Source organism: Leptonotus elevatus, chromosome 4 (genome assembly GCF_054856555.1).
Source record: "Leptonotus elevatus isolate MCC_2025b chromosome 4, RoL_Lele_1.0, whole genome shotgun sequence".
Taxonomy (NCBI): domain Eukaryota; kingdom Metazoa; phylum Chordata; class Actinopteri; order Syngnathiformes; family Syngnathidae; genus Leptonotus; species Leptonotus elevatus.
In genome coordinates this window covers 837,029-862,983 of record NC_141242.1, presented here as the reverse complement: position 1 = coordinate 862,983, position 25,955 = coordinate 837,029, and the positions used below count along the sequence as shown (strand labels likewise).

General features: G+C 44.5%; 4 protein-coding genes across 11 annotated transcripts; all 4 read left to right on the top strand.

The window, feature by feature from the left end:
- Window positions 1–50: 50 nt before the first annotated feature.
- Window positions 51–6,935, top strand: syt8 (synaptotagmin VIII). Of its 2 annotated transcripts, XM_086073499.1 has the most exons (9): window positions 51–1,238; window positions 2,851–2,999; window positions 3,519–3,691; window positions 3,761–3,856; window positions 3,917–4,084; window positions 4,658–4,825; window positions 5,602–5,719; window positions 6,363–6,499; window positions 6,579–6,935. In XM_086073499.1, exons 2-9 carry the CDS (start codon window positions 2,891–2,893, stop codon window positions 6,813–6,815), a joined length of 1,206 nt encoding a protein of 401 aa, XP_085929625.1. In that variant the 5' UTR covers window positions 51–1,238; window positions 2,851–2,890; the 3' UTR covers window positions 6,816–6,935. The 2 variants fall into 2 exon arrangements, with proteins under 2 accessions (XP_085929625.1, XP_085929624.1); XM_086073498.1 differs by having other exon boundaries at window positions 6,363–6,935.
- Window positions 6,936–9,008: 2,073 nt separating this feature from the next.
- Window positions 9,009–13,093, top strand: LOC147174896 (uncharacterized). 2 transcript variants are annotated; one of them, XM_086072641.1, is made up of 4 exons: window positions 9,009–9,509; window positions 9,589–9,669; window positions 10,841–11,031; window positions 11,758–13,093. In XM_086072641.1, exons 1-4 carry the CDS (start codon window positions 9,434–9,436, stop codon window positions 12,556–12,558), a joined length of 1,149 nt encoding a protein of 382 aa, XP_085928767.1. In that variant the 5' UTR covers window positions 9,009–9,433; the 3' UTR covers window positions 12,559–13,093. The 2 variants fall into 2 exon arrangements, with proteins under 2 accessions (XP_085928767.1, XP_085928768.1); XM_086072642.1 differs by having other exon boundaries at window positions 9,586–9,669.
- A 2,968-nt stretch (window positions 13,094–16,061) lies between these two features.
- LOC147174895 (troponin I, fast skeletal muscle-like) lies at window positions 16,062–19,598 on the top strand. 4 transcript variants are annotated; one of them, XM_086072861.1, is made up of 8 exons: window positions 16,069–16,508; window positions 16,756–16,791; window positions 16,928–16,964; window positions 17,232–17,360; window positions 17,455–17,544; window positions 18,091–18,267; window positions 19,262–19,375; window positions 19,451–19,598. In XM_086072861.1, exons 2-7 carry the CDS (start codon window positions 16,784–16,786, stop codon window positions 19,355–19,357), a joined length of 537 nt encoding a protein of 178 aa, XP_085928987.1. In that variant the 5' UTR covers window positions 16,069–16,508; window positions 16,756–16,783; the 3' UTR covers window positions 19,358–19,375; window positions 19,451–19,598. The 4 variants fall into 4 exon arrangements, with proteins under 4 accessions (XP_085928988.1, XP_085928989.1, XP_085928987.1 ...); XM_086072860.1 differs by lacking the exon at window positions 19,451–19,598 and having other exon boundaries at window positions 19,262–19,424; XM_086072862.1 differs by lacking the exons at window positions 16,928–16,964; window positions 19,451–19,598 and having other exon boundaries at window positions 16,062–16,508; window positions 19,262–19,424.
- LOC147174894 (troponin I, fast skeletal muscle-like) lies at window positions 19,555–25,455 on the top strand. 3 transcript variants are annotated; one of them, XM_086072865.1, is made up of 8 exons: window positions 19,555–19,601; window positions 19,686–19,780; window positions 19,901–20,053; window positions 23,705–23,740; window positions 24,066–24,102; window positions 24,208–24,336; window positions 24,429–24,518; window positions 24,846–25,016. In XM_086072865.1, the coding sequence occupies exons 2-8, from the start codon at window positions 19,763–19,765 to the stop codon at window positions 24,872–24,874; spliced, it is 492 nt and encodes a 163-aa protein (XP_085928991.1). In that variant the 5' UTR covers window positions 19,555–19,601; window positions 19,686–19,762; the 3' UTR covers window positions 24,875–25,016. The 3 variants fall into 3 exon arrangements, with proteins under 3 accessions (XP_085928991.1, XP_085928992.1, XP_085928990.1); XM_086072864.1 differs by lacking the exons at window positions 19,555–19,601; window positions 19,686–19,780 and adding an exon at window positions 25,131–25,455 and having other exon boundaries at window positions 19,929–20,053; window positions 24,846–25,022; XM_086072866.1 differs by lacking the exons at window positions 24,066–24,102; window positions 24,208–24,336; window positions 24,429–24,518 and adding an exon at window positions 25,131–25,455 and having other exon boundaries at window positions 24,846–25,022.
- Window positions 25,456–25,955: the final 500 nt, after the last annotated feature.

Here is a 25,955-nt window from a genome sequence, read left to right as displayed (position 1 = left end):
TTGGAGAAGATTTACTAGATTTGATTTTCTCTCGTAGATCAGGACATGAAAAAGTTGGAAGATATTTTGCTGCATGTGCGCTACATGGCGGAAACAAACACTTCTTGTTTTGCTGGTGAGTGACTTTTGAGTTTTAGGAGGTGAACTACATATTAAAATTAGCGGTGTAAAAATTGGTGTGTTAACTTTAACGCCACAAATCTTTTTAACGTGCGATTAATGACCACCCCCTACTCGGAAAGCCTGTCCTGGGGGGGATTCCAGTGAACGCAGCAGACACGTCAACATTTAATAATAATGCACATATTTGTGGAGACTGGGCTCAATTTTAAAAATGTGCAAAATTTCACAAGTTACTTCATGTTCAAGATTAGATAGCTCCTAATAAAGAAAAGAAAAATGCACTGAGCTGTCACCAACATCGTGCAAATGCAATTATGCCACCTAGTGGCAGAAAAGTGACCAACACAAATCAATATTGCATTCGTTTTTAACTTTAACTCAATTTGATGAATTATTATGAAACTATCGATGACTAAAAGATGCAGCCATATTTTATTTCCCCCATTTTTATGTTAACAAGAGTATCAAAACTTATATATATATAAATAATACATATTTTATTGTACATTTAGAACAGATGTAAAATTTGCGATTAATCGTGAGTTAACTATTGAAGTCATGCGATGAATTATGATTAAAACAATGAATTGCCTGACACCCCTAATTAAAATACATATTACCAATGTAATATATATAATATTTGTCAATTTCCAGCTTTCCAGCAAGCAGCAACTCCTTTTCAAGTCTCGATTCAGCGGATCTGCCCCGCGAGTGCTGTTACTCGTTTGACCGTTGTTCCCCTAAGACGAAAACACTCCTCTGTTTGAGTAACGCGTGTGTGCTGAGCAGGCGTGGCGCCGCCGCCGCCGCCGCCGCCGATGCTGCAGGTTGAATCCTGAGCAGAAGAAACGAGAGCGGCTTGTACCGGCGTGAAATGTACATTTGTTAGGCAACAAGATCGGCCCCGACTTAGACTAGCATCTTGAGGTGAGGTGGCCTCTGGAGAGCTTCCTGCCGTTTGAGGAGGGAGGAGACGTTCTTCAAATGTTTTGAGCGGCGTCGTCTCCTCCGCGCTGGACGTCCCTTCCTTCGCTCGTCCTCGTCGTGCTCCTCGACACTGCGGCCAAGCAAGGCCTTCCTTCTCAGCGTCCCCCGTTGACGTTCCCGTGACATCTGTGAGTAAATTCTATGTTGACTTTGTATTGTTGAAATTGGCAAATGCGTGCTGGCAAGTGAAGGAACGTGTTTGTCTTGTTCCAGAAAAGACTTCACTGCACAAACTTCCCGGTCGTGCGTGCGTGCGCGGTTTCGAGTGCGTGTTTGTTGAGGATGTCGAAGCTTTTCAGTTTGAGTTTCATTCATTTCATCTTCAAACCATACAACATCTTGTGTTGCTCATGAATAGTGTGATAAAAATGTGACCGTACCTTTGATTTAGGGTCTACCCCTTCATCTAACGGGATTTATGTTGGCGGCCACAAAAGGGAAAACTTTTTTGTGCTCGTGGGTTACATTTCATTTTTAAAATGGCCACAAAATATAGCTCTTTGGTTTAAAAAAAAAAAAAATGTTTCAAAGTGCATTTTAGCATAAAAAGTTAATACATTTTGGCTAACCAATTTCAGGAAAATAAATGGCTAAATTAATGGTTATTTAAAAAAATTAACTGTACTTGAATAAATGGTATAGTGTGTATATATATAAACTGAATTCATTGTCATTTTTAGTTCATGGTTAATTTTAAATCAATAATTGGATTATATAAGAAAGTAATAAAAAAAAAATGAAGAATGTGAAATAAGCTTATTTGATTATTTACGGCGGCACGGATTTATTTATTTATTGGCGGCACGGTGGCTGACTGGTTAGCACGTCCGCCTCCCAGTGCAAAGGTTGTGAGATCAAGTCCGGGCTTCGGCCTTCCTGGGTGGAGTTTGCATGTTCTCCCCGTGCCTGCGTGGGTTTTCTCCGGGTACTCCGGTTTCCTCCCACATTCCAAAAACATGCATGGCAGGTGAATTGGACACTCCAAATTGTCCACAGGTGTGATTGTGAGTATGGTTGTTCGTCTCTGTGTGCCCTGCGATTGGCTGGCAACCAGTTCAGGGGGTACCCCGCCTACTGCCCGAAGCCAGCTGGGATAGGCTCCAGCAACCCCCGCGACCCTTGTGAGGACAAGCGGTACAGAAAATGGATGGATGGATGATTATTTATGAAAATTTCAGTAAGAGAAATCAACAGAAGAATATTTAATTAGAAAAATCCAGACATTTTATAGTCATGCAACAAATGATTTTTTTTATTTTAATGAAATAATTCAAGATCATTTTTTATTGTTAGATTTAATAGCTCCTTTTTTGTTGACAACTTATTTATTTACAATTAATCATTAAATGCATTTAATGACTAATTGAAATCATGTATATAACCTGCAGAATGCATCTTAATGCAGTTTTGGAGAATTAAAAACAGATTTTACAGGAGTTTTAATTATATAAATTCTAGGTGGGCTACAAAGTAATCTTTAATTACACCTTTTCTACAATCGACTGGACTACATTTGGGTTTTAGTGTAGCTAGAATTAGGTTAGGTGTAAGTCGTAGACTGACAAGATTTAAGTTCTGCTCAAACAACACCAAGGTTCGAGTCTAACTATATACGCTCTAGATTTACTCGTCCATATTTAGGGTTCGGTTGTACCTTAACTACAAATCCAAATCATTGCAAGTTCCAGTGCAGATGTCGACATCGGAAGTGCTTTGACGGTCTTGTCGTCTCGCCTCCAGATCCCTCATCATCCTCATCCTCATCATCATCATTTTCGCCATGAAGTTGTTGCCTTCATCATCCTCATCCTCTTCAATCATCTCTGACGTCTTCAACACGAACACCACAGCCAGTGACGTGGTACACGGGATCATTGAGAAAATTCCATGTTGGTAACACGCACACGCACACGCCTGACTACAACCTTGACCAAAAAAGTACTACAAATGACCACGTTCAAATTACAGGGTTCACCAATTCCGGTCCTCGAGGTCCGGAGTCCTGCAGGTTTTAGATGCTTCCGTCCATTAGCACACCTGATTCATATAATCAGCTCATCAGCATGCCTGATAACGATCCTGATCTTAGGCGGCAACATTTCAACTCTTAAAGGACTCTGGAACTCAAGGACCGGAATTGGTGAACCCTGGACTAGAACCTCAACCTGGATTTATGACAAACCTTCCTTAGCTTTCTATTAGAAGATGGCGCTCATGCAAATCCAACCGAAAACATCATTGGAATCTAGTTTGATTATGAACAAAACCTAGGTAGACTAGGCCCAAGTCAAATTGTGGGGAAAACAGCTGATATATATTCCTCCAGTCCTGTAGGTGTCAGTATTTCCCAATTCACATTATGAAGCAAATTGAGTTGACATTAAAATATGTGTGTGCGTGTGTCACAGTACCTCAGTGGGCCGTCTACGTACTGTCGGTGTTGGGTGTGATCGCGCTCCTGCTTGTGGTGTGTTGCGTGTGCGCGTGCTGCTGCAGAAATAGAAGGAAGAAACGGCGGCAGAAGTCACCGGACGCCTTGCTGGAACTTCAGCCGCACGGCGGACAAACCGGCAGCGAGCCGGTGAGAACAACGCTCACACCATCGTGATGTTGTTTTCCAAACGTTCTCGTGTTTGTTTGTTGCCATCAGGTTCAACCCGGCGCGGGTGACGTCAAATCCGGTGTCAGCAAACAGCAACGGGGCAAACTGCTGTACTCGTTGGAGTTCAACGCCGCTCTCTCCGAGGTGACCAAATGAGTTCTGATGTTCGGGCCTCTCAAGTTAACTGAATGTCATTGCGTGTAGCTAGTGGTGGGTGTGAAGCAAGCGAGCAGCCTGAAGGCCATGGACCTGGGAGGAACCTCTGACCCCTACGTCAAGGTCTACATTCTACCTGATAAAACCAAGATCTGCGAGACCAAAGTCCTGAAGAACACGCTCAATGCCACCTTCAACGAGACCTTCATCTTCCAGGTACCATCGGGAGACATGCTAATGCTAAAAGCTACAAATATCACGGCTTAATTTAGCGGGTTTGTTTTGAACCCAAATCGAGTTCGATATATTTAGTTATTTATTCAGACTCAGACCTAGGCTCGGTTGCCTTTTTGGACTAGAACCTGTACCAAGTTAGATGAGGACCTGAATCTAACTTGATTAGACCTAGTTAGACTGGAACCTAGCCCTAGCTAAATTATAACCTAAAACCAGTTAGACAAGAGACCATACCTAGGGACTGGACTCCTAACCTAGACTAAAAATAAACCTAAACTAGAACATATGTCCAGCAAGAAAACTACCTATACCTAGTTAGACTATTATAATCTTAATCTGGGTAAATTTATTCTCAATCCAGTTGCACTGGAGCCTAAATCTAACTACACTAAAACCTTTCTTTAGAACCTAAACCTAACAAGTTAGATTAGAACCTAGAAATTGTTAGACCAGTTAGAAATAAATAGCCGCGATTCTGGTGTTTGTTACTTTACAAGTAGACAAGAAGCCAAATGTAGTTAAAGGTTGAATGTATCATCAATTTGTTGTCAGCTCTCCAAGGCGACTTTGGCGGAGTCGACGGCTGTCCTTCAGGTTTTCGACTTTGACCGCTTCTCCAAACACGACATCATCGGAGAGCTGCGTCTAAAACTAGGACAAGTGGACTGGAATCACGTCATAGAGGAGTGGAGGGACCTCCAAGAGCCGGCCGACCTGGAGGTTACTCCTAAACCTAAACTTAGACCTTCTTAGCTTGCCACAACCTAAACCTAGTTAGACTACAGCCATAGACTCGTATTTTACCCGAATTAGACTAGACCCTAAAACCGACACTAAATCCTAAATTTAGTGAGACTAAAACTTAGCGCTAGTTAAACTTCTCTGTAAAGCGTTAGACTTTAACCAAAACCTAGTCAGACAACAGTGTAGTCATATTGAGACTATAGTCGAGGCCAGGGTTCACCAAATCCGGTCCTCGAGGCCCGGAGACCTCCCAGCACACCTGATACTAACGATCAGGATTGTTATCAGGCATGCTGATGAGCTGATTATATGAATCAGGTGTGCTAGTCGCTGGAAACATCTGAAACCTGCAGGACTCCGGACCTCAGGGAATGGGTGAACCCTGGTCTAGGCCTTGTTTGACCAGGATGTAGTCCTAGCAGGTTAGGGGCTGGTTAGAATAGTGTTTCTCAACCCTGGTCCTGGGGGCACACGATCCATGTGTCCCTATTCCCAACGCAGGTGATTCCAATGACGGCTCATTAGCGAGCTGTGGAGAACCCGATCCTCACCTGCGTTGGAATCGGGAGAGATGGAAAACAGGCTGGATCGTGTGCCCCGAGAACCAGGGTTGAGAAACACTGGGATAGACGAACTAGAACCTCAAGCTAAAAGTACATGAAAAGGAAACAAGCAAGCAGACGAAGGTGTTTGCGTTTTTTTCTGCTGAATTGAGTGTAGAATGTTGGCCTCCAATTTTCTACCGAATCCAGGAGGAGAACCTCGGCGAGATCTGCTTCTCTCTGCGTTACGTTCCGACATCCAGCAAACTGACGGTCGTCGTCATGGAGGCCAAAAACCTCAAGAGCACGGACCTGGACGGAAACTCAGGTTAGTGCTTTGGATAATCGCGACTGCCATCCTCAAGGGGGCGGGGCCTGTAGCCGGAGCAATCAGGTTGGCTGAGTGTTCTGTCCATGTGCTTGCCTTTGGTCGGGTAAGGCTCTAGTTTAACTAGGTTTAGGATGAAATCTAACTAGGACTAGGTTTTAGTCTAACTAGGTTTAGTAGGTCTTTGGTTCAAATAGTTTAAAACTAGGTTTTGTTCATATTCTAACTTGGTCTTAATCCTACGTCTTGGTACTCTTCTTAGCTAGGTTTAGGATGTCGTCTTGGACCGTGTTTTAGTCTAACTCGATCTAGAAAGGCAGCTATAGTTTCTAGTAAAACTAGGTTTAGGTACTTGTCTAACTAGAATTTGGCTCTAGTGTAACTTGGTCTAGGTTCTACTCTAGGATGTAATGTCCCTGGATTTATGATCTTGTCGAACGATTCGGACGGAGCCCCCTTACGCACCTCGCGGGCGAATTGGGATCAGTTCAGACTGCGATCGACTGGTGGGTCACTCCTGAAGTAAACTAGCTCGGACTAGGTTATAACTCAAGTCATAGTGAAAAAGGCTAACAATGCAGACACGTTGCCCTAACCAGCGTGTTCTTGCTGAAAGTGAATCGTCGTTGTTGTTGTTCTTGAGATCCGTACGTGAAGGTGCAGCTTGCGCTGGACAAGCGCAAGTGGAAGAAGAAGAAGAAGACGTCCATCAAGAAGAACACGCTCAACCCGTACTACAACGAGGCCTTCACCTTCAAAGTCAGCATGGAGCAAATTCGGGTAAGGGGTCGCCGCCGTCCGCGTGCCGCATCAGCCGTCCATCCGCCAACACGCCTGTCCGTACACTGTGCGCGGCCAGCGCGTCAACGTGGTGATCTCGGTGTGGGACCACGACCCCATGACCCCCAACGACCCGACGGGCAAGATCTTCTTGGGCTGCGACGCGTCGGGAAACCAGCTGAGGCACTGGGCCGACATGCTGGCCAACCCGCGTCGGCCCGTGGCGCAGTGGCACGCGCTGCTGTCGGCGCAGCAGGTCAACGCCGCCCTCGCCCTCAAGAAGAAGATACCGCTCGCCAACAACTTGCCCTTCTGACCACACCGCATGCATCGGGGGGCCATCTGGAGACTGGACTCGCGCCTAACAGAGGTGCAGACAACATAAAAAAAAATAATTCATTACTTATTCACACATAAATCCAATTTCTCCGTTGAATGCGTTGTTTCCTCCTTTTACAGAAACAAATGTTTACCAGTATTTTTCCTCAGCTAAAACTTGCATCAACTTCCATGTAAATTATAATCAAATAATTGCAATAGTAATATTCATAAATAATAATAATTATATACATTATAGTGATTATTATAAATTAAATTATAATAGTCCCCATAATGAGTATTAATGCCCATTACAAACATATACTAATAATAATAATAGTTATAATGCATGATATTTAGAGCTTCTTGGCACTCAAGGACACTTTGTTGAGAGAGAATAAAAAAATAAATAAAAAAAAATAAATAAAAACACAAACAAAAAAACAAATGGTGTGAGGTATGTAAAAATAATATAAACAATGGTAAAATAATAAACATATATAATAAAACAATCATATCTTTCCTATGAAGCTAACCCTAAGGAGTCATCATTGCCGTTGCGTCCCCAGCGAGCCCTCGAAGCACTCAAGCTGAGCTGCTGAGGCGACTTTCTTCTCCTTTGAGATGCTTCAAGCCTCCCGAGAGCACCTCACACCACTAATCACATCAGCTGCGTGCAGTGCCGACAATGGCCTAGGGGGGCGCTAAAGACACTTTGGGGACCCACTTCAACACTTTTTCATGGACAAATCACAATAAAATGCTCCCCCCCCCCAAAAATCCATTGGAAACTGAAATTCATCTAGAACTTGCGTTTGCTCTTTTTCATGGAGAAAATCTACAACAACTAACAAAATGCGCCAAAGGAAATTCAACCTTATTGGAACAATCACAATTCATTTTATAGGTGAAAAATAACATTAATAGTATACCTTGCCACAATGTAAACTTAAAACATGTTTTAAAATTGTTGTACCCTTGAAACATTGTTGACATGCATAATAGATCAGTTTTAAAATGTAACAAGAAAATAAATATAAATGTTCGTAGTCACATCCAAGCAATGACAACAATAGCTTATATACAAAAACGTTCTCTTTTTTTTTTTTTTAATTCAAGTGTTTGTCAGTTGTTTTGTAGCAAACAAGCACTGTAAGCGTGTGCAAATTGTGTGTGTGTGGGGGGGGGGGGCTGGACGCTTGCGTGTTCATAAAGCTGGCTTGCTACTTGACAAAGGCACTTGATTAGAATGAGGAGGAGGAGTTCTGACATCAGGTTACCAGGTTACCAGTCCAATGACACACAGTGTAGCAGGAGAAGAAAAAACAAAAACACTGAAAGTGACGCTTCAATCAACCGGCAGACGCTTTGACAAGCTGCAAACACACACAGTGAGTTGTCATCTTCTCCTTACGTCAATCCTAATTCATCTTTCACACGATTCATCATTTTCATCGCTAATGTGTTTCCTTGATCAATTCTTCATCTCACGTTGCCTCATTTTCCTTCACTTCAATGGCAAATGTGCCAAAACCGACATCTCTCTCCAGCCTGCAAGGTGGTGGGGTGTATAATATAAAGAGTTTTTAATTACTTTTTTACTTTAAACTTGCATATATGCATTTTTATATGGTTTGTGTATTTTCACTAAATCTGGTATTTCGAAGCTGCCAAATTGTAATGGGTTCCTCGAATCATTTAGCCATTTTCAGCAGTAAGAAATTCATATGTTAAAGGCAGTCAATCCATATTTTGTCTAATTATTTTGATAATGTCATTATTTTTTCATGTTCAAATTTAATACCTTTTAAAAACAACTTTTTTCCCCACTTGCTGACTGAAAATCACATCACAGGTGCTGAAAGCTCATTTAACGGCCGATCCGGCTCACCTGTTGTCTGGGTTTGGTCATGTGACGTTTGCAAACGGAGCCACGATTGGTCGATATCTGAGCACACGTGAAGTCAAATGCAGTCAACGCGGCAAGTGGCAAAATGTATTGTTAAAGGTATTAATTGCGCATGAAAAATAATTAAGTTACAAGATTAGAGACCAAACTTCTTACTGCTGAAAATGGCTAAATGAGTCAGAAGCTTCCAAAAGCGCAATCTCCCACCAGTCTGTTGGGGGCAGCACTACGCCAAAATCATACCGGATATCAAAAGAAAGACGAACGCGAAAAAGAAGAAAAATCAAACTCTCTTCCGGGTTGGCTCCCGCTGCTCGGCTGGCTGGTTAGCTAGCCGGCTATCATTTATTCCAGCTAAAGAGCCAATTAATTAATTGATTTAACCGCAGTTCGCCGAAGTTAAATCGCGCTTTTCTCGATCGGAGCCCAACGCGGAAGGGGCTGTGAAAAAATGACGCAACGCTTGCTAGCGGCGAGTGAATGATTAGCACCAATCACTGTCGTTGACTCCCAAGTTAGTTTGGCCGGCGACGCTTGCTAACGTTCGACGACATGACTTCCACGCGCCCAGTTGAAGTTCGCTGCTTCAAACTTTAGCGGCTCGTGCGCTCGCCTCCGTCCGATGGGGGCGGCGCGTCGCCCGGCTCAGCCAACAAGATGACGCGCTGGCGGCTGCCGCTCGTGTGCTTGCGTGCAGGAGGCCCGACATGGACGCCCGCTTGCAGTGCGACATCTTTGCTGCTGAGAAGGGTTCGAGTAGGAAGCGCGATGGGCGCCGCGGCGGTAAGTGTTCTCGCGTCCTCGCTGTTCCTTGAGCCAAATGATTTATGAAGGCTTCTCATCGCTTCCTCGTCCCCAGCAGGACTCGTGAGCGACCTTCACAAGATCGCCAGCAACCGCAACACGCTCACCATTCAATCCATCAGTCTCCTGGAATGTGCTGGTACGTTGTTGGCCGTGCAAATGTTTTTCTTGCCTGCCATCACAAGCAAACCGTGCAACATTCAAACAGACATGCACCTTGTTATCCCAAAATGGCTCTCGCGTGTTACGGAAATGTTACCGCCCAGGCTCAGCGTACACGTGCGGACAGTAACAACAGACGAAAATTAAATGGTGACATAATGAGTTAGGTTTATTTACAACAACGAGGGTTGGCTTGAGAATGGATAAAAGTATAAGCGGGGCAGCTAGCGACACCCTAAAAGAACAAACAATCAAAACAGAAAGTACTAGCTGAAGTAAAGATCCCCCGAAACCCTCTAAACTAAAGATAACTGAGACGTAAAAAAAGGGCGCGCTCTCAGCAACAAAGAAAAACGGTAACGAACTGCACTAACTCAACCTTCAAACATAAAGACAAACAAGGGTGCCACTCTAAACCTAGTGGAACTAATGCAGACAAAGGAAACTATGTGTTGGATGCAAATCAAAACTATACTAAAACTACTCCTTACCCGCGCTTACTTGACTCACAATAATTAGCCGTAACAAAAAGGGGGGATCAGACCGGACAAAAGCGAATAGCACGAATGTCTGATGCTGCTCAATGAAGGGATTCAACTACTTTTAAATAGAAACTGATGACGAGATTGTCAGCAGCTGTGCAAGATGGTGGGTGCAAGATGGTGGGCGGGGACCGCAAGTATTCTTTCATCGGATGGGCGCGCCCACCAGCCAAGGTCTCCCCCGCTCTGTCGCCATTGCTGTTAGACTCCCGCGGACGCCACGCCTGCGTACACACATGCACGCCGCTACCGGCCACAGGCCGTAACCGGACCGCTTGCTTTGGTCAAATTCAGTACATTTAGCCTCAAGCTTTTAAGTTGTGAGTCTGCTATGATTTGACAAAACATATTCAAAGAACAGACCAAATTGCCAATCAATAAGACGTGAATTAACACTACAACCATAAGCGCCACCATCTTGGCGAGCATTGCTATTACTTGACACTGTTTGCATCATTTGCTAATGAGCCAAACATTAATTTTATTACGTCGTATTTTTTGTACATTGGCAACTTGGGTGTTGCCGTTTGTGAAGTTGATCAAATCGGCATTGACGCACGACAGAAGCGCCCTCTTGGAAATGGATGTCATCCGCGTGGGTTTCAGGTTCGTGTCCCAATCTGAGGATGAGTAGAAGAGACGCGGCGGACTCGCCGCCCGCCGTTCCCGCGGCCCTCACCCCCCAGCTGCCCCCCCGGGCCCACCATCGGCCCCTCTGCATGTCGGTGTCGTCCGACAGCAGCGGACGCTTCAAAGCGCTCGACACGCAGGAGTGGAAAAACAACCTCAAAGCTCAGGTGCGCTCGAATATCGCAACGAGGGGGATGTGGAAATAGTGAATATTTAATTTTCATTCACCTTCGGCACAGCCACGCCAACATTTCTGATCTATGATGAAGAGAAAGTACAAACTTCAGTAGTGGGTCTGAATATTATTCTTGCTCAGTATTTGAGTTCCTGATATTTCAGGCTTAAACGCTTGTTTAAGGGGGACTTGCTCATAAGAGCTTCAGTTTTTTGCGGGAAATATTATAAGACATGTTTATTCTCGGTTTTCATTTATTTTTATTTTCAAGACCGCATCTTTATTTTGGTTGAATTTGAATTAAAAATAAGACTATGCCTAAGAAGTAAATTTTTAAAGTCAGGAAACAAAATAAAATCATATTTGATTGGGGCAACACAAGGCACAAAAAGTTGAGAACCACTGAGGTAAAGAAAAGTCGTAAAAATGAGCTCGTGTGACATTGTTTGACGTTTTCATCTCAAAAGAGGCCGGTATCATATTTTCTGCTCCGATACCGGAAATTATTTCAGACTACTACAAACTCCCAACACTTTGTTCTTATTTTGAGATTTGCAACACATTTGAATGTTTTTTTTCTTCTTAAGTGGAAATTAAATCAATATTTGCCTGAGGTTTACCCAATTTTAAGTGATCTCTTATTGGATGGCTGATTCTCTAAGAAGGTTGATAATGGATGTGTCCCTAATGTGGTCATCATCATCATCATCATCATCAGATGGAGCAGGCCCACAGCGTAGGCGCCGCCAGCAGCACGGGCTCCCTGGAGCGGGCGTCCCTCTTTTGCGCCCCGGGGGGTCCGTCCAAGGCCAGCACTCGCTTCTCGCTCTTCTCTCCGCCGTGGAACGTCAGCTCCGAGTCGGATTCCAACCCGCCGTCTCGCTCCGGCTCCAAGAAGTTGCGCAACTACAGCAGGCGGGCGGCCACGGGCCCGGCGGGCGCCCCCGAGCAGCCCGGAGGCGAGGTAGGCGGGGGCGGCGGGGGCGTCCCGCAGCATTTCGAGCCGGTCATCTCCAAGGTGACGGACTACATCTACGTGGGCAACCTGAACGCGGCGTACAACGGGCGGGCGCTGTGCCGCAACAACATCGACAGCATCATCGACATGAGCGGCGCCCCGGGCCAGGCGGCGCCCGCCCTCAGCCTCATCCCCTGCACCTGCTCGCGCGGCGCCCGCCACAGCTGGTCCCGCCTCAAGGTGGACATCGGCGACGTCAAGCAGCGCTGCTTCGAGGACATCAACGAGTGCATCCACGCCTCGGCCGGCAAGCGCAAGCGGGTTCTGGTGCACTGCGGCGACGGCTTCTCGCTGGCGCCCACCTGCGTCATCCAGTACCTGATGCTGAAACGCAACATGAGACTGATGGCCGCCTACGAGCTCCTCCGGGCCAAATATCCCGTCAACATCCGCGAGTGTCACCGCAACCTGCTGGTCAGCCTGGAGAGGGCGCTCCGGCCCGGGGACGTGGACCCGGAGAGCTTCAAGCAGGCCATCTCCAGGAAGGTGGCCTGGACCTGACCGCCGTGGGAAATTCACTGCGACGTCTCGGAGATGTCCGACAACCGGTTCCGCTTCCTTTCAAAGAGAGGCGCTTCTCATCGTGCCGCTCGGTGTCTCGTGGACCTCCGCCTGATTGTTGTCAAGAACTCTTTGGATTGACTCTTTTAGTACCAGGTGGTCCGGCAAGGTCTCGTGGACGGCCCTCCAGTTGAAGCCCGTTCCCAAAGATTTTGGGGGGGTTGAGACGAGTGAAAAGTGGTTCTCGTTCCAGAGATTTGGAACCACACGGTTGGACCTTTTACGGAAAAAGTGATCTCCTGCTCCGTCACCACATTTCAGGAGAAGTACGGAACTGGTTTTTGGTGCAAGGCGGCGTTCCACCCGCCACTTGACATTCGTGAAGGACTCTGTTGTTGGTTCGACTCGCAATGGGCTCTTTGCACAAATCCACGACTTCCTGAACTCAATACCACGCCTTCATTTCCTGTCTTCCATGAGTGGACGAGTTGATGAATCCAGGTGTGCCTGACCTCACAAACCGCGACGACAATGGCCAGGCACACCTGGATTCATCAACTCGTCCACTCATGAAAGACGGGAAATGAAGGCGTGGCATTGAGTTCAGGAAGTCGTGGATTTGTGCAAAGAGCCCATTTCTTATGGCTCGACTTAAGTATAGAGATGCACGATAATGCAATTTTCAACCGATAAACCAAAAATGTAAAAAGTGCCAATGTCAATAACCGATAAGCCCATGTTTGCAAATTGAATTTGAATACAAATATACTTTGTACAAATACGTTGAAACATTGTGTAAAGCTGAATTTGAGTGATGTCGCTGCTTCGAAGACAACAAGTAACTCATTCATGCCAGCCATGTTTAAAAAAAAATGCATCAAAAAACTGCGAGGGTAACATTTTGGGGAGACGGTCAAGAAAGCCCACGCGATGCGTCATCTGTCACCGCGAGGTCGTGCGCGTTATGACGTCACAAATATGCGACGCCGCCATAGGGGAGGGGAGGGGAGGGGTTGAGGGGTTGGCCACAACTTGAGCCACAACAGACGGACCAACGCGGCAAGTCGATTATTATCGGCCGGTCTCTTTATTTGTATGACCAGAAAATTGGTCGCTAATTATGTGCCACCGATATTATCGTGCATCCCTAGACCTAAGAATTGTTGTGGAGCTCCATCCCCAAATCCTTTGTGATTTGTGAAACCCGCTTATGGTTCCAGAGGTTCTTCTTGTACCAGGTGGCGGCTCCATCGCCACATCTCAGGAGAGGTCTCGCTGTGACCTGGTCCAGGTGATCTTTTGTGGCGTTTCTTCACAATAACTCAGGAGATGTGTGAGAGCCGGTTCTGGTTCTGGTTCTGGTTCCAGAGATGTGGTATCACAGGCATGGATTATCTTCCACTTGAGCCTTTTGCGAGTGTTCCTGTCAAGAATGGCTTTGTCGCTCCATCTCAAGAGATGTGTGACGTGGTTCGAGTTCCAGAGATGCACTTGTGGGGTCTTGTGGACCTCCGGTCGGTCTTTGTGAAGATCTCCGGCGCCACATCTCAAGAGGTCGGAGGTGTGGTTGTGCTTTATGAGCGCTTTCTCCCCAAGGTCACTGGATTTTCATCTCCATCACAAGATCTGGGGAGACGGGCTTGTGGTACCTGGTGGTCCAGTTCAGCGCAGTGTCCCATCTTCAGACCCTCCGTTCCAGAAACTCTTTTGGTTTGACCTTGCTGGTTCCGGGTTTTGTGTTGATGTTCTGATCCGATGTGCTCCAGCGTGGACACAAACACCGAGCTGTCCTCTGTGAGGAAGAACTCTCGCTCGGTTCTGCTGTGCACCGTTTGGACCTGTGGACGCGTTAGCGTGAATCTTGTTGATGTTTTGTGGTGATTTGCAAGAAGCACACAATGTGAATTTGTTTGTGAAATTCTACTGCTTCACGACAGCAAATTTGATTTGGTTTGACACCAGCGCCAAAACGATTTGAGGTGAAAATGCAAAAAAGAAGTTTTAGGGACACTGGAAGAAAAATACGTTGAGTGATAACACAAAATTAAAGTCTTCGGTTTAATAATGAGGATATAACAAAAGTTCCCACAATCTTAAACTTAACTTGACTATTTTTTTCTGTTAATTTAACGACTTTATTCCCTATCATATCTTTTTCCTGCATTCCCTTTTAAAATAAAACTTTGTTTTTATGACTTTTCTTTTTAATGTTTTCAGTTTTTGGTGCAACTTTGAGTTTGCTTTAAAATACAACTTTCTTTCTTGTTTTCTTTTTCCCACTTATTTTTGGAGTCACCTTAATATTCCTTCAAATGTAGTCAACAAGTTGAAGTTTGCTAAAAGTGGCAAATTGTGACTTTGCAACGGCTAACGTTCCTTCAAGTGGGCAGGCGTCGTCTTCCTGCCACATTATGACAAACGTTTCCAATATATGCAAATATTGACACAAATGAGTTCAACTGAGGCGACAGGATGCTAACATCGGTTATAGCGGCAGCTATGCTAACAAAACAATATGGCGACTGGCTTGGTTTTGTGATGTGACATTTGCACCTTTTCTCGATATGCCGTTAAATTTGTGACATATTTTTTGCGTGCAAATGTGAGCTTTTGTGAACGGTGGCTCTAATATAATATTAGCGAATATTTTTTCATCTTTTTCTGCGTCTATGCTAACGTCTTTGGTGAAGGTGAACGTGAACTTGGTTCTCCTCGATGTTCTCAGGTGATTTCTCAGTGGGCCGACCATGTTTGTACTGTTCATTCAATAAAAGATGACATGCATGATAACATGTTTTTTTTTTAATCCAAGTCAAATAAATGCTGTATTATCATCAGGGGCCACGTGGGTGGGCAAAAATGCTTCTCCACATTTTTATTCACAGCTGACAAAATAATGGTCTCTCAAATAACAATTGGAAAAATGTTTTGTTTTGTTACTTTTTAGTTTAATTTACTGATTAATTAAATGACTGTCGGAAGTCATAAATCAAACACGATAACAATTTGATTGATTTGTGTGTGTGTGTGTGTGTGTCAAGGAAATTGTGTAAATGCTGCATAATCATCAGGCTCGTGTGGGGGAAAAAACATCTCCAATTTATATGTGCATCAAAAAACGGATTATTTTTTTTAAATAAATTTGGGAACACCTCATGCAGGCTAACAACTCGATAGGAATTCATAATCTTCCCCCCAAAATTATTTGAGACAAATGTTTTAGTGCTTTTCTTGTTGACTGGTATAATTGATGTTTTGTGTGTGCGTATTGTGAAAATAATGCAAACTGACTACGAAGGATTGAGCATCTTCAAAAAAATATGTTTTTGCTCTTAAGTAAAAACAACCTAATTACTTTCTTTTTAGAGCAATTAAAAATGAGCAAAGAGTTGTTGAGCTCATGTTGGTGTGCATTTTGTCTGCAGACGTGGCATTTTGTCTGTCAGTACCCCCCCCCCCCCCCCCCCCCCCCCGAAATAAACACATTAAGCGCTCGCTGACCGACGGATGGGCCTTCCCACGGCGACGTTTAAACATAATGCTTATTTGCTTTCTGTTTGGTTCTATTTCTAAACCCAACTGAGCAAACCTTCACCGCGCGTGTTGTTTTCCAGCATTACAGCGAGTGTAACAATGTTGAATTATTTCCCCATCTTTCTCTCTTTTGTTGCCAAGTTGGCGTTCCAAGTCGTGAAAGTTCTCGTAAGAATTTGGAAGCGCCTCAAGCTGTCCTCACTTCCACTTCCTGTCCGGGTGGGACTTTGGGAATAAAAGCACGAAGGGAAGTTATTTCGGGAGGGGCGGGGTTTAAGGTGCAGCGCTCACAGATGCTGACAGCTGATTGGCCGGTGAAAGAAAATCAACGTCCATAAAGAGAAAGGACTGAACGAAATCCACGTTTTAAAAGTTATTTAGTTTTTTTGTCGTCGCTCTTTTTCTTCTCTTTAAAGGTAAGAATGATTTTGTTTTACATTTTACATTTCATTTTGTGCAGTTAGTTGTTGCTCGTGTAGTCGCACATTTTTCATCATCTGATGTTATTTTTCTTGTGCTGAAACTTCTTCTCTTTCGTTATGAAATTCAAATAATTGCTTTGACTGTCGGCAAACTTCGTAACATCATCAAATGTGCAACTAATCATACGACAACATCATAGTTGATGACTTGCAAGCTCGATTCTTTTTCCAATTTTCTCAGTTTGAAGACAATCACTCCATCCTGCAGCATGTCAGAGTAAGTCACAAATTCAAATATTGTTTTCCTCTTTTAATGTCAAAGCAATAAATACAACCAAGCAAACATTTGATGTATTTCATTATTGTAATGTAGACGTTTTTGTTGTTTTTTTTGACCCGAAATGCTCTTTCAGAAAGAAAATGTCTTTGAGTCGTAAACATCACCTCAAGGTACAAACACGCAACACGCGCCACAGTTTGCACTCCGCTGCATTCCTTACACACTACACACTCGACACTATGCACACACACACACGACATGCATCGCCTCAATACATGCACACTAGATTATACGACACTACACGTTTGCTACACGCCACAGTGCACTGCTACGAGCTTCTAAACTTCACTTAACCCCACCAGAGTACACATCTCACCGCGTACTTGCCACGCCCCTCTGCACATCTTGTGACCTTGTTGTGCTTAATGCTTGTTCAGAGTGTGATGCTGGCCATCGCCAAAGGTCACCTGGAGCAGGAGGCCCGGCAGCGTGAGGAGGAGCGGCTTCGCTACGTGGCTCAGTGCTGCCCCCCGCCGGTGCTTCCCGGTACCATGCAGGAGCTACAGGTGTGTGTGTGTGTGTGTGTGTGTGTGTGCGCGTGCGTGCGTGCGCGTCGTCCGCTGAGCTGAGTAGCACGGTGACGCGGGTGTGCGCGTGCAGGAGCTGTGCAGGGAGATCCGGCACAAGATCGACGTGGTGGACGAGGAGCGCTACGACCTTGAGATGAAGGTCAACAAGGCCAAGAAGGAGGTGAGAGGAGACATCTTGTCATGTGACACGCATCACGTCGTGACGTAAAAATGGGAGATTTATTCAATTGGGAAAGGTTCGATGTACCCTCAACGGATCCATCACCAAATTCCGCAGAGCCTGCGACTCTTTAATAACATTTGTGAATAAATAACTGGTCTGGAACTGTAAATCAGAATTGCGTCATCTGAAGTGTTTTTGTTGTTGTACTTTTACGTTTTTTTTATTATGCAAGTCCAATTTAATATTGAACCAGATTTGTCGTCGTTGGGGTTGTTCATATCTGTTTTTTGTTGGATACGTTTGTTTCAGATGATAATGGAAAATGACTAATAAAGTGTTCCAAAAAAATAAAAAGAAGATTGATCGCTATGTAACCTGTTGAACTTTTTCTTTTCCTGGTATGGCGACAATTAGTTTCTGTACGTATTTGCATTGAGTACCTTGAAAAGCGCTATACAAAATAAATGTATTCTTATTATTATTATTATTAAATGCCATCTTTTCAACCCTCTGATTGGAATGTTGCGTTGCCATTTTGTCCAGATCGAAGACCTGAAGATCAAAGTTCAGGACGTGACGGGCAAGTTCAAGAAGCCGACGCTGAAGAAGGTGCGCATGTCGGCCGACGCCATGTTGAAGGCGCTGCTGGGCTCCAAACACACCGTCAACGTGGAGCTGAGGGCCAACCTCAAGCAGGTCAAGAAGGAGGTCAAGGACGAGGTCAGCCGGATCCCTTTGCAAATAGGAACATCAAAAAAAACACACATTCTGTATTGCGCTTTCATTTGGAGTGCGATCGTGTCCTTTGTGAAAGTCGCAAAGTGACAAAGTCATTCTGTTGGACAAATGGGAACCGTCGGAGCTTAGTTTTGTCTTGCACAGCGTCATCACATTTTGGGTTGTAACTTCTTACGTCAACCTCAAATTAGCTTTAGCGAACAAAAAGGGGCTCGGAACTGATCCCTGATGTCGTCCCACCTCCACTTTGAACTCCTCCGACACACCTGCAGCACACTTCACCACTGTCTTGAGAAAAATAATGAAAACTAATCCTACATGTATTTATAACAATAAAAGAAACACATTTATTTGAAAATGTGGATTACTATAAATTAAAATTGGATATGTTAACATTTTTACCATATAATATTTTTTTGTCATGCATTATATTTATATGCTTTTCACTTTTTACATTTGAATTAATATTTTAATTTCATCTAATTAGGTACATTAAAAAATAATGTTTATGTTAAATATTTTTTAGATTTTGTGATCATTTTTTACTTATTGTGTAATTGGCTTTATTTAATTTTTTTATACTTAATTTTTTGAGCTATTTGTCCCTGATAAATTAAAAAATAATAAAAAATATTATAAATAAAAAAAGTTAATTGTAGTATTATATTTTCTTTATTAATTTGTTCTTGACATTTGTTTCACATTTAATACACCTTTGCTATTTCTGTGTTTGTCAAGAAATTGAATTATTGGTAACAATTGATTACGTTACAATGGTTAAGATGAATCAAGTCACATTTTGTTATACGTTATCTATGTTTTTATATATATATATATTTTTGCGTTATTTTCTATTCTTGTTATCGTGTGTGTGTGTATATATTTTTTTATGCATTTTATAGTAAGAAATGTTTGTTGCCATTGAATTGTTTACGTTGCTATGAATGTTGATGAGGATTTTTGATTTCATTTTGAGGACAAGGAGCTGCGCGACGTTGTGGACTGGCGCAAGAACATCGAGGACAAGTCGGGCATGGACGGCAGGAAGAAAATGTTCGAGGCCGACGCCTAGCGACAAGCTGATTGGACGGCACGGAAAATAAGCTCGACTTTCATGCAATAAACCCCAAAACATTCGATTGATGACTTTGATTCTTAACTTTAGTGACGTCACCGTGGCAACAACGAGGTCGCCACCTCATCGACCAATCGCGAGTTGCCACGGAGTTGAAAAGACGGACGGAAATCGGACCAGGAGTCGAACCTTCACCAAGCTTCATCTTCATCCTCATCTCCATTCTCCTCATCCTCATCCAGTACCTCACCTTCGTCTTCTTGATTCTTCTTGTCATCTTCATCATGTTCTTCACTTAATCTTCATCCTCCTCATCTTCATCCAGGCGTTCCTTCCATTCCTCGTCCTCATCTTGCGCGTGCTGACATTGCGTCCATCATCGTCATCAAATCAGACAAGAAGATGAAAACGTTGCTAAAGGTCAGTGGGTTATTTATACGAGGGGGGTCCGTGCGTGCGTGCGCGTGCGCGCGCGTGCGTGCGTTGCATTACACGACCTTGCGTGGCTATTGGCCTGCCGGCTAATCCGCTTCCCTAAAGAGGAGACGGCGCATTCCCGCCAGCGTCGCATTTAAAGCTCATCTCTCATCCCGAGCGCAAGAGCAGCCAGCGAGGCGGCCCACCGACCCACCGACCCACCGACCCACCCACCGACCGACGGCACCCCCGCAGGCCAGCGACTCCGCGCCACAGGCAAGCATCCTCTTCCTCACCATCTTCATCCTCACTTTGCTTCATATGTCGTCAACTGGATAGAAAAGAATGCGATGCTGAAGCCTTTTGGAAAAAACGTAATTGTCTGCTCAGCGTGTGCCGGACCTTCTAAAGTTGTCGCCAGCGGTTTCAAATTTCAGCCTTAAAAAACAACAGATAAATCATTTCAATGAAAATTCATATCTTCAATTTGCAAATGAGATTTGTGACCAAGGAAGGAATAAAATGGACACGACGATAGCAAGTAGGAACTTTTTTTCCCGCATTGCTGCCGTTTCAAAGTCAAAATAAATCATCTCAATAAAAAAAACTCAATCTGGACACGGAATCAAATATGAAAGAAATATTAATGATACATTTTTAGCAGCCATTTGTGGTGGTGTCCTATTTCCATCAAATGAAAAGTAAAGCATTTTTTTATTGAAAAATAAATATTTAAAATTGCTTGATGATTCCAAAACAAAAAATGATGCTTTGTGACAATTAGCGCGTACGTTCTTTTGTGGTTTAAAAAAAAAAAAGTCAAATTTTATACATGGTTTCCAAATATGCCACTTCTGAACTTAATGTCAATTTTTTTAGCTGACGCTTTCTCATTTCCATCAAACGCAAAGCAAAAACATTTATGAGGCAACGTCGGCTTATGGTGAAAAAAGTATTCAAGTTTTCTCTGTCGTCAATAATAGAAACGGATATTTTCATGTCAAAAAATCTGTTTTCAAATGTTTGAATTCATGATCCCTAAAACACAATTTGCACTCGACTCTTTGCTAAGTTATCGATAAATAATTACAGTCAAAAAACTAAACATGTAATAAATGTGAAATTCCAGTTTTGATCAAATACGCACGAGCATTTAGATTTTTTTTGGGGGGGGTGACATGATCATCTTGAGCGTCTTCGTTGTCTCCGTCGTCATGGCAACGCTGACAACACGACGCCACGAGGCCGACTCGCATCTTCACGACGCACACCGAACAAATTCAAGTTCCAAACGTAAGCGTGGAAACTTGTCAAATTGATGTCAAGACTTCGTGCGTGCAAATATAGAAAATGTTGAAAAGGAGGAAGAAAAAATGAAAAGCGTGTGGGACAAGATGGCGGCCGAGCGGCAGGTCGGGGAGCAGCTGCCTTCTATTTATTTCTCTTTGCTCATATGAAAGCTTCTTGCGTGTGCGTGTTGGGTTACGCCGACAATCCGGTCGCTCCGCAGATGTCGCTCCGCATCATGTCCTCGCGCCTCCCAAAATACATTTGCGAGCCACGCCCACCTCAAACCCCCCCCTCCCCCGATGGCAGCCGTCTGTTGTCCCGCCAGCAGCGCTGATGAGACTTCTTCTCTTAAGACGCGCGCCGCCGCGTCACTTTTTCCTCCTCGGCGACAGCTGAGTGTCCGCAAATAGACGCGCACCCTCCGGCCGACACGAAGCCCCGCCCCCGCTTCCCCGCCGCCACCTTTGCCATACCACCTCGTCACCTCGTTTTACGCTAAATAACTTTATGAATCCATCACTTGAACAATATGAGCGATTGTAATCCGAGCTCATTCAGGTTATTTCAAGCTATCGGGTACTCGTGAAGGCTGCCGATACAGCTACTGATACTTGCAGGGAAAAATCAAGTCCAAAAAGAATCTTTGCAATAACATTTTGTGACGTGATCAATATTATGTTGCTATCAAAGTGTCCTCAGGCTTGCAATCAATGCAAACGTCACATGACCAAAGCCACAACCAGTTGAGCCGTAACGCCGACAATGCGAGCCCGAGGCCGCTTTGACCTCAGTTTCAGTTGGCAGCAAGGGGGCGTTGGTGTCAGCCTCACGCGATGGCTGAAAAGAGATGCATTCAATTCTTCTTCTACGGTCTCAATGTTAACAAGAAGACTGTTTAGACCAGTGAAGGAAAAAAATGTTGGCCTTCCGATTTAATTGTAATCGCTGCAAATGTCTCTCGCTCACATTTCTCTTTGACTGTAAAGAGTCATCGTTATTCGCTAGACAACTTTTTTATGGTTGAATATTTATTGCAAAGAAAGTTTGTGACGCGAGTTCTCCCTTAAGGTAAGGGGGGGGGGGGGTCCTCCTCACCAGTAGTTGGCGCTACACTTCAGCAGGTCCTTTACTTTGACCGTTTCCTTGGAAATGTCTCATTCACTCCAACATGTTCATGCATTCTTGCACCCCCATTCCTTACCCTAACCTCGACCATAGCCCAATTCAAACCTGAACTCTAAAAAAAAATACAAGCCTAAAAGTTGTAAGTATTTGGAAGTTTCAATGGTTTGAATCGGCTGCAAAAAAAATCAAGGAATGGAAGGATAAAAAGGCGGGCAGAATATTAAAATGAATTTTGTGAGGCGTATGTGAAGAAATACATATATATATATATATTTTTTTTATTATTGTTTTTTGCTTGACTATTAACCTTTGATGTGCTCTGGCAACATTACAACAATGCCAGCATAGTTTGACAACAACTACATTTTCAAAATAAAGTGACAAACATTTTATCACAGCAAATTTCCGATTTCAGGAAAACGACGCAAACAATCCTCGTCGTTGCGCGTCTGTCGATTTTACGAGGGACGGCGACCTGAATGTTTCGTGCCCCAAAAATCAACAAGCTGTTTTGCTTTTTAAGACGAAAAATGGTTTTGAAAGTGTCAAAAGTGTGCGTATCATCTTAATCGTAGCATAGCAAAACGCTACATGCTAATATCACGCATTGGGTCTCACAAGTCATCGCAAAAGAATTCTGTATGTACGTAGTCACAAAAGACATTTCAACGCAACGCTAACGTTAGCCTTGCTGGCTAACGTTCCAAAGAAGACTTTTAATTGAACTTATTGTTGGTTTCATCCATTTCTGTTTGCGCCGTAACGTTGGTCGTGCCGTTCGGTGTTTGGCCGTTGTTGTCAATATCACTCGAGCAACAGCAAAGTGCTCAACTTTGTCAAATAAGTCGAGCGCGACTCGAGGCCACGCCCGGTCCCGCCCGCAAGCAAGACGGTGACGAGAGCCAGGCTGAAATTTGCTGGCACGTTACGCGCCAACTTGTGCAGCTCGGAAAACGTTTGAGACGAAAGTCGCTTGGTGAGACGAAGACAATCGTCAGTTCCACAAAACGGAATTGACTTTCTCCAGTTCGTCCTTCCACAAGCGAGAGAGAAAAGCGGCAAAACGACACGATCACCAAACATTTAGCCACTCGAGTCACCTGCCGCCGGCAGCTAGCATGTAGCGCACAAGGCCGCGGGGTCGTGCTAACGTTAGCACGCTAGCTGCTGAAACATTTGACTGCTCGTCCAGATCATCTGGAGCCTTTTCAACAAGGGACTTTTTCTAAAATTAAATTGGGGACATTGAATCCATGCGGATTACTTGAGACATCTTCACATCCCAAAATAAACTCATGAGAGACAAATCGAGGAGCAGTTAAGATTCTAAGGCTGCCGCTAATCCGCTCGACTTAGAATTTTCTACATCTTCACACCAAAAAAGAAGCAGTGTTTTAAAAAAGTTGTCATTTATTCTTTCATAATTGCATGAATTAGAAAAGTACAATACTGAACGATGGTTTGTTTTACGCTGGACTACGTATATCATCTTTCCCTATTTTTGTCTTGCAGATAAGTTCTGCACCGAAGAGCCGTCATGGCCTCCGAGTGAGTGGCATCAACATTCACTGTACTTGCAAAGCATGCTAACATTTAGCATGCTAACTGCCTGCACACGCCTCCACTGTTCATTTGGTAGCAACTTGCCTCCATGGACAGAAGCTAAAGAAATGAAGCCTACCGCTAAATGCTAACATGCTATCGGTTGGTATGTAAACATATAGCAAGATAGCAATTTTGGGTTAACACATAAAGGTAATAAAACATTTTTTTTTTTAAACCTAACCCTGGAAATTGAAAATGCTAAAAATGTCTGCTAGCCATTAGCATGTTAGCAGTCAATCAGCCGTCCTTAATGTTGTGATGTTTGCAGGAAACGACTGTCTGCCCGACGCAAGCACACTCTGAAGGTCGGTGCGCGTCCGCGTGTCGAGGACCCGCGTCCGCGGTGTCCTTTTTCTTTCCGCCCGCACGCGTGCGCGTGTGATACTAAGTGAGCACGCGTGTGCCATCAGAGTTGCATGCTGGTGGTCGCCAACAACCTCCTGGAGGCGGAAGCCACCGAGAAGGCCGGAGAGCGCGAGAAGTTCCTGGCGGACAAATGTCCTTCCGCCGACATTCCCTACTCGGGCGACGAGCTGCGGGTGAGAGGACGGACGTCGTGCGCCCGCCGCCGCCGCCGCTCGCTCGTCGGCCTCCGCGTGCTGACCGCGCCTTCCCGTCGTGTCGTCCTCAGGAGCTCTGCAAGAATCTGCGGCAGCAGATCGACGCCAGCGAGGAGGAACGTTACTGCATCGAGTTCAAGCTCAACATGGTCATCAACGAGGTCGGACGCGCCGCCGATGAAAACGATTTGTGCTTGCGATTCCTGCTTATGAGACGAGAAAACATCCGACCATCCGTTCCCTGAACCGCTTCGCGTTTCTTTGCGAGAGAGAAAAACAAAACCATTTCTTCTCATTTGCCTTTTCGCGAGAGAAGTAACGTTTCTTCTCGGTTGGAGGGACGACATCAAAGACAAATTCTTGTCCTCGTTTGTGAGAAGACGCTTTCCCTTTTAACACTTTGGGTTTAGGAAACCTTGAGAGAACGCTAACGTGCTAAGTCGGTATGCTAACGTGTTTCAAGTTCCTGGTCCCGTTGTGTCCGGCAGGTGCGAGACCTGAACATCAAGATCGTTGACCTGAGGGGCAAGTTCAAGAGACCCCGCCTGAAGAAGGTGCGCATGTCGGCCGACGCCATGCTGAAGGCGCTGCTGGGCTCCAAGCACACCGTCAACATGGACCTCAGGTCCAACCTCAAGCAGGTCAAGAAGGAGGTCAAGGAGGAGGTGAGGAGCAAAAAGATGCTTGTGAAGGAGTTTGCGTTGTGGAACGTCGTTCAGAAATTCCCATGAGAACTTTGTAGACGCGCTGACGCGGACTTTGTGCGTTTTCAGGACAAGCAGCTCCGCGACGTCGGCGACTGGCGTAAGAACATCGAGGACAAGTCGGACAGGAAGAAGATGTTCGACAGCTAAACACCGACGACGACGACGACGCACTTGAGCTTCTGCTCTCCTTTTTCCAAACTCAAGAGTTTTAGCCCAAAAAGGTGCGACGACCTTCAAGGAAACTTCTCGATGGGTGCTTTGTAACGTTGGGATGGAGGACAGGAAGTTCAAAAAAAAAAAAAGAGGCTGTCTTGGGCCTTTATGTTAGCCACCAGGCTAGCAAGCTAGCGTGTTTTCTTGTGTTTGGAATAAAACTCTTGTGCTTGAGCCACTTTGCTGCTGCTTCTTCTTGTTTTTTTTTTCTCGTGACCATTTTCCTATTTCCCAAAAAAAGAGGACTCTTGCCCTGGCCTTGAAATTGTGGTACGAGTCGCAGTTACACCGTGTACGTCACTTCCTATTAGTCACGCGCTGTTTATCCCAAAAACCCACGTAACCGAACGTAAGAAAATGGACGGTCATCCCAAAAGTGGACTAATTTGGTCACCCTAGCTAAGCATCAATGACAAATGAAATAATGACAGTACAAAGTCATTTGCTACGTCGAAGCTCAACACGTTTCATGAAGAAGCATCGAGCCCAACTGTGAATGTTTTGTTCTTATTTTGTTTGTTGCGCAAATGCTGATGGCTAACTTAGCAGTTAGCATCCATGGAAAGGCCTTCACTTAAGTTGACATATTTTGTACGTGGATGTACAAATTGAACGAGGTAAGTTGTTAACTCGATTTCATTGCGTTCCACATGCCAGACTCGTGTTTATTCATATTTT

Excerpts from the sequence above, each read along its gene's own strand:
- LOC147174894 (XM_086072864.1), top strand. Across the intron at positions 24,103-24,207 it reads GACGCAAGCACACTCTGAAG|AGTTGCATGCTGGTGGTCGC; the intron begins GTCGGTGCGCGT and ends GTGTGCCATCAG. Across the intron at positions 24,337-24,428 it reads ACTCGGGCGACGAGCTGCGG|GAGCTCTGCAAGAATCTGCG; the intron begins GTGAGAGGACGG and ends TGTCGTCCTCAG.
- LOC147174896 (XM_086072642.1), top strand. The coding sequence starts at position 9,434 with ATGGACGCCCGCTTGCAGTGCGACATCTTTGCTGCTGAGAAGGGTTCG. Across the intron at positions 9,670-10,840 it reads CAGTCTCCTGGAATGTGCTG|GTTCGTGTCCCAATCTGAGG; the intron begins GTACGTTGTTGG and ends CGTGGGTTTCAG. Across the intron at positions 11,032-11,757 it reads AAAACAACCTCAAAGCTCAG|ATGGAGCAGGCCCACAGCGT; the intron begins GTGCGCTCGAAT and ends CATCATCATCAG.
- LOC147174895 (XM_086072861.1), top strand. Across the intron at positions 17,361-17,454 it reads GTACCATGCAGGAGCTACAG|GAGCTGTGCAGGGAGATCCG; the intron begins GTGTGTGTGTGT and ends GTGCGCGTGCAG. Across the intron at positions 17,545-18,090 it reads TCAACAAGGCCAAGAAGGAG|ATCGAAGACCTGAAGATCAA; the intron begins GTGAGAGGAGAC and ends CATTTTGTCCAG.
- syt8 (XM_086073498.1), top strand. The coding sequence starts at position 2,891 with ATGAAGTTGTTGCCTTCATCATCCTCATCCTCTTCAATCATCTCTGAC. Across the intron at positions 3,692-3,760 it reads GACAAACCGGCAGCGAGCCG|GTTCAACCCGGCGCGGGTGA; the intron begins GTGAGAACAACG and ends TGTTGCCATCAG. Across the intron at positions 4,085-4,657 it reads ACGAGACCTTCATCTTCCAG|CTCTCCAAGGCGACTTTGGC; the intron begins GTACCATCGGGA and ends ATTTGTTGTCAG.